This window comes from Xiphophorus hellerii, chromosome 1 (assembly GCF_003331165.1).
Source record: "Xiphophorus hellerii strain 12219 chromosome 1, Xiphophorus_hellerii-4.1, whole genome shotgun sequence".
Taxonomy (NCBI): Eukaryota; Metazoa; Chordata; class Actinopteri; order Cyprinodontiformes; family Poeciliidae; genus Xiphophorus; species Xiphophorus hellerii.
In genome coordinates, this window is record NC_045672.1 from 22,439,086 (window position 1) to 22,445,085 (window position 6,000).

The window sequence follows — 6,000 nt, forward strand, 5'->3', positions numbered from 1 at the left end:
CATAATCTGTTCAAGGCTGCGTTTTGGCATTGCTTGTAAATCCTTTCTACCAGAGTTTTTTCTTCCACTCAACTTTCTCTTAATACAGCAGTCTGTTTTATGATTGTGTAGGTTATAACCAAACCACAGTAAAACTCCATAAAATTATTTTTAAAATCTATATTAAACATGAAATATGAAAAATGAAGACAATTTGTGAAATGTAACATCCCATGTGTAATGATTCCATATTTAACTTTTGAATAGAATATCTGAAATACATTTTCCTAGTATCTTGATCTGAACCTGTATATTTAAACAGCACAGACTATTTGGGTAGATAACCCAAGCTCCATTTAACAGGCTCCACTGAAGGGTGAAAAGTTTCTGAGCACTTTTTAAAAGGTGCCAGACAGTACAAAAAAAACTTTTTTAGACTCGTCTAAATTAGGACTATTGTTCACTTGAAAGAGGATTAATACAAAACAGCATTGTGAGAAACTTTTTAAAATTGCTCATTAGGGAGTTGACCTTGTGAATGATCAGTGAGCAGAGTAGAGCGGCATTGAAATGGAAGATAAAACACAACAATGAAAGAGAGAAGCAGTTCTTTCAGAAAAAAAAATATATAGTGCATGGAAATTTGACTTTGAAACAATGGCTCTTTAGACGTATGGTATTTGCCAAAGGTAGCCACTATTTTTATGTTTTTAGGTAAATTAGGCACATCAGAGTGAAACATTACACTGTCCTCCTTCCTGCTGCCCTCCTGTCTAGACCAGGCCAAGCTACCCATCATGACCAAGGTCCTAGTTCTGTCCTTTCCATTATTACCCCTCATGGCTAACATGAATATATTTATGTTTGTGCACGGGTGTGTGTGCAAGAGTGGGGTGTCATCAGTCCTTCCCTCATCTGACGGTTTTGGGTTAAACAACGTTATTATTAAAGCCTTTGCAGAGCCATTTCCTGCTTTACTACAGTGACACCCCTCTCATGTCTGAATCAAAATGCCTAACCTCTGTAAATCACATAGAAAGTCTGGCTATTTCATAGACTGAGTGTGTGGGTGCGTGTCCACAGCATCTGTGCTCTCAGACACAAATGAAGATGACAGTGCAGCTATGAGGCTGTGAGGAATGGAACTTTTCAAGCAGAAGGGACAAAACAAATGAAAAATTCTAAACAAAACAATCTGTTTTAGTTGTGATGTAAAAGAACATAGTCAGTAATATTAAAGTATTTTCAAAACAACAGTGCAAACATTTGCAAAAAAAAAAAAGAAAGAAAAAAAGCATCATGAAGACAGAGGAACACTGCAGTCAGGTCAGGGATAAATTTGTGAATAAGTTTAAAGTAGAGTTAAGTTATAAAGCAATATCCCAGGCTTTGAACGTCTCACAGATCAGTGTTTAAGACATCCTCCAAACATGGAGAGAATGTGGCCCAGCTTCAAATCTACCAAGACATGGCAGTTCAATAAACTGACAGCTGGGGAAGGGACGACATCAATCAGATAAGCCATATTCAGAGTTCATGTGAAAGAATCTGTCAAAAGTAAAACTATGAAGACTGCACTCTAGAAATCCGTCCTTAGCAGAAAAGAGGCAAAATGAAAAATACAGTTAAAGGAAGCCATCGTCTGGTCAGAAGAAACCAAAAACAAACTTTGATACATATCACTCTGACCAATTCCACAGTGAGAAATGGCAGCTTGTGAAAAATGGCAGCCTTATGCTGTGGACAAGGGCTCTAATGATGGGATGAAGGTCAATATATTGCATTTTTGGAAGTTAAACTGATTAGAGGCGGGAAAAGAATTGAGACTCCTCCCAGAAGGATAATAACTATAAACATAGATCCAGAGCTACAAAAGATCAGTAGACAATTACTTTAGATCAAATCCTATTCATTGAATAAGACATCCCAGTCAAATGCTACACCTAAATTCTAATGGGAATTTGTGGCAAAACTTCTCCATCTAATTTACCTGGAGCTGAGATATTTTGCAAAGAGCGGACAAACATGTTAGTATCTATGTAAATCTGGAAGACACATGCACCAAACGTTCTGCAAATTATTGATTCGGAGGGATGAAAATACATGCCACACTTTTATTTTATCTTATTTTATCTTTTATTTTATCTTTTCTTTATCCGTTTTCTTCAGCTGCAGTTTTAAGCGCTACTTTGTATTGGCATACATGGAAAAATCTTTTCTTTTTGGTATTCTGTTACAACATATAGAGAAGTCCAAACTGTGATAAATATGTTTGTAAAACAATATACTACAATTCACAAGAGGTTTAGACTTGAAACTGCCTTTAGTGTGACTTACACTCTGTACTTTCTGTGCAGATACACACAGGAACCTGAAAATAAGCATGTTAGGCCTACCAAAGATTAGTTTATGTGTGAAGGCAGATAGTGTGACAATTTCATCTCTCGGAGACCAAACTAGATAAATAATGCTTGCTGGAATAAACGATTCCTGTGCAGCAGGGATGGCTCATTCTGTGACTATTTGTGATTGTGTTGACACCCCCTGCTGGGCTGAAGACATCACTACCGCACTTAGAGCAAGCCCACTGCAAGTGACAACATCCCACATCCAATCCCACGCCCAGCCAGGATGCAATAAGCTGAAGTTAATGAAACACTAAAATAAGCGATGATACCTCCACCACTATAATATCACAACAAACAAACACATGCATGGACACATTCAATAAAGTAAGGCAAAAATATATTGCAATTCACTGAGACTGACTGTACAGCCTGGATACGGAAAAATATTCAGTGTGTCTGTGTGTGTGAGGGGGTGGGCATGTGTGTGTGTGTGTGTGTGTGCGTGCGCCTTTGTCTGTGGGCGTGGGTGTGTGCATGGGCAAAGTCAGGACATAGTCTCAACAGATGAATCTCTGCCAAGTCTCTCACAGCTAAGGAGAGTGAGAAATATAAACCGTGCAGCTGCCGGAGACACAGAAGACACAAAAAAGAGCCATTGTTGCCCACAGCAAAACAATGCAGCTTGAGCTATGAGAGAAAAAAAAACCATTTGGATCAATAGAGAATTGCAATTAGCTCACATTGGCAGGAGCACTGCCAGATTAGACACAGGATGTCGATTCCATTTCCTGCACTATCGGGTCCTCAAACTTGCTTGGCTCGTTGTGTAATCGAAGCAATTCGCATAAAACTTGGTAAGATAATTTAGTGTGAAGGTCACAATAAGTGAAACATGGATGATGACAAAAAAAAGCATTGAAGTGGAAAAAGCTGAGCAGTGTTTAAAAAAAATAACAAAAGAAACACATAGAAAAAAGTTGAACTAATACACTTGGAGAGAAACAAACAGTAAAGTGTTTCACATTCTAATATTAAACAAATCAAAATAGTTACTGCATAACCTTGAGTAAAGAAACAGCTGCTCCTACAGAACACACTGGATTATGAACATTATGTTCAGCTTCAGGAATTTTTGCAGGTTTCTGCTGATACATTTTTGCTTAACTTTGCCACAAGTGTTACTTAAATACTGTGATAAATGCAAACTAGCTGTAAAACAGGGAACCTGCTGTTTTATCTGAAGGACGGGGTGTTTTTACTCGACTGTAAATAGTCTTGACAAAATGTAAACCACATGACAGCCTAATTAAGATGCTTACCTTTAAGTACGCCCTGGCCTTGCAGTACATCCCTCGATATCTGGACGAAGTAGAAGCTTTGCGAGAAGCCAGGTCGACAGGGACCTTGGGAGGCGTGCTCCCCATTATTCCTCTGGTAGGACGACAAAATACAGCATCAGACATCAATAAACATATATTCTATTGATTTTTTTTTTTCCTGTAAGCTGTGTGCCTTGGGAAAATGCAACAAATAAAACAACAGCGAGCAGTAAGATAATCAGCAAGTTTTGCAACTGGTTTTTATTTTTTGCTTCTGTGAGGGGTACGCATGCTACTGATTGATCTGTCCCTTAAAGTTTGTAGCTTGTGGTTTAATGTGCTCTTTTACTTTGTTCCTTAAAGTAAACTGTCGACTGTAAAGAGGAAGGTTAAGGATGCAAAGCCGACATAGATTTTTCTTTAAAAGTCTATTCTCCGATTCGGGCCACTTCCGATTTTTTTATTCTGAGAGCTTTAGCACATAAAAGATGAAAGCAATTTACCGAAGGTTCTTTGATAGAGGTCGCAACTTTAAATCCAACAGGAAATAAATTACAAAATTATTACCATTCATCAGATTTTTATTTAACGCAAAAAAGTACGGCAATATATATGTCAGTTGTTACATTTATGCACGGAAAACAGTGTGAGTTCTTAATTTTTTGCTCATTTAACTATAGGTATAAAATAAATCTGATTTTTCAGTCTTTGACCGTCCAAACAGAGATCACGGTCGATAAGGGGAATATTGATCTATCCTGATCTTGGTCCATCAATTGCTGCATCTCTGGGTTAGGTGTGATGCTGAGGGTTAAGTGAGACTCCTATGCACAGCAGACCAAGCAGCATGAATGCAGCATCATTTTCTCCCTTTTATTCTAGTTGAATGGGGAACTGTGCACTGCATGAGTGTAAATGTGTTAGTGTGTGCACTTTATATACTAATCAAACTGTCTGCACACAAGTTTACACCAGAGATTTATTGCTTAGTGATGGTTAAATTTAATGATCTGACCCACTCAAGCAGCCAATGTGTCCAAAACACACGCGCGCGCGCGCACGCGAGCACCCCTGCATGCAGAACAACACAAAAAGCTGGTTAGGTGCATATTAAAGGCATTATAGCATTGTAATTTCTAATTTCGATTTATAGCAATGGAAGATTAAAATTTACTGAGCTATAAACCAAATAGTGAGTAACAGGGTTGAAACTGCAGCAGGGAGAGAAAGACTTGGAGCGCCGTCAGGGAAAAAGCCCACCGGCAGAGACTTCATTTAGGTTTTATTGATTAAATACCAAGAAACAAACTTCTAAGTTTAACTTTATACAGGAGATTGCATTACAATTAAATCAAAATTGGATAGGACTAAATTACTTTGGTAAAGAAGCCATTACCCTGGTGAATAGATGGTGCGTAATTTAACTTGTGTGGGGTACTGCTGCTCGGCAGCGCTGAAACGGCTCCAATTCTGAGGGAAAAGCCTGCCAGAACAAACGGGACCGACTTGTTAGGTCTCACTTTTATTTGTTGTTATATGTTGGAAATTCATTAGGGAACCAATTAGCTTAGCCTACTTGTAGGAAAATAAGGAGCAAGCGCGGCTCGCGTTGCAGCAGCACACCGCAGCGGCTCTCTCTGCCTGTGAGACTTTCTCATTATTTATCACAAGCTTTCGAAAACAAAAAGAGAGACATCTCACCCAAATTGTATCAAAAAGAAGAGCTGTTGTCAGGACCACTGCGAAGTCAGTCCTCATTGTGACGAGTAAAAGCGAGTCAAAGCTGCCTGGACAAGGAACAGGAGAGAGAGAAAAGAAAAGAAGGTCGCTCCGCGGTTCTTCCTCGGTGATTGTTTAATTTCCTCTCCCACTTCGGTCAGACTGTTCGCTGCGTTTCACCCTGCGCTCCGTGAGTGTGTGCTGCAGCTCTGTCCCGAGTTTTCCCCGGCTCTTCTCGTCTGCAGGTGAGCGCTCCGCTCAGCATCAAGGCGCAGCCAGCGTCACTCACTCCAACCCCTCCTATCAGCCACCCGGTGCAGCAGAACTCCACGCATGCACTTAAAGACACACTCGTTGCGGCTCTTGCAACTTTTCACCCGTGCTTGAAGAGAGACGTGGTGTGCGGGTGGGATCGGTGATTTAAAAAGTGAAGATTAAAAAAAAAAGTAATAACTTTAAGTCAGAAAAGCAGTTTGTCCACTAGCGCCGCCAAAGCAATTCAAGAATTTAAATGTATTTACTTATTTATTTGTATTCGTCTGCATTCATCTTCTGCGTTATTGCAGGTTTTCAGTAAAACTTTTAAAGTAGTTATATTAGGAGAACTTTCAAATTAAACCGAGATCAATTATGTA

The 6,000-nt window shown here is 39.4% G+C and overlaps 1 protein-coding gene across 1 annotated transcript in view; it reads right to left on the reverse strand.

Annotated features, from left to right (window-relative positions):
* Positions 1 to 5,683, reverse strand: part of LOC116722726 (cadherin-4-like) — a 272,168-nt gene extending 266,485 nt beyond the window's left edge. The window contains exons 1-2 of the mRNA XM_032566987.1: positions 5,348 to 5,683; positions 3,647 to 3,758 (exon numbers count right to left, since the gene is read on the reverse strand). Of these exons, the coding sequence (XP_032422878.1) occupies positions 3,647 to 3,758; positions 5,348 to 5,404 (169 nt within the window). The 5' untranslated portion in view covers positions 5,405 to 5,683. The remainder of the gene's footprint in view (positions 1 to 3,646; positions 3,759 to 5,347) is intronic.
* Between the last annotated feature and the right edge of the window lie 317 nt (positions 5,684 to 6,000).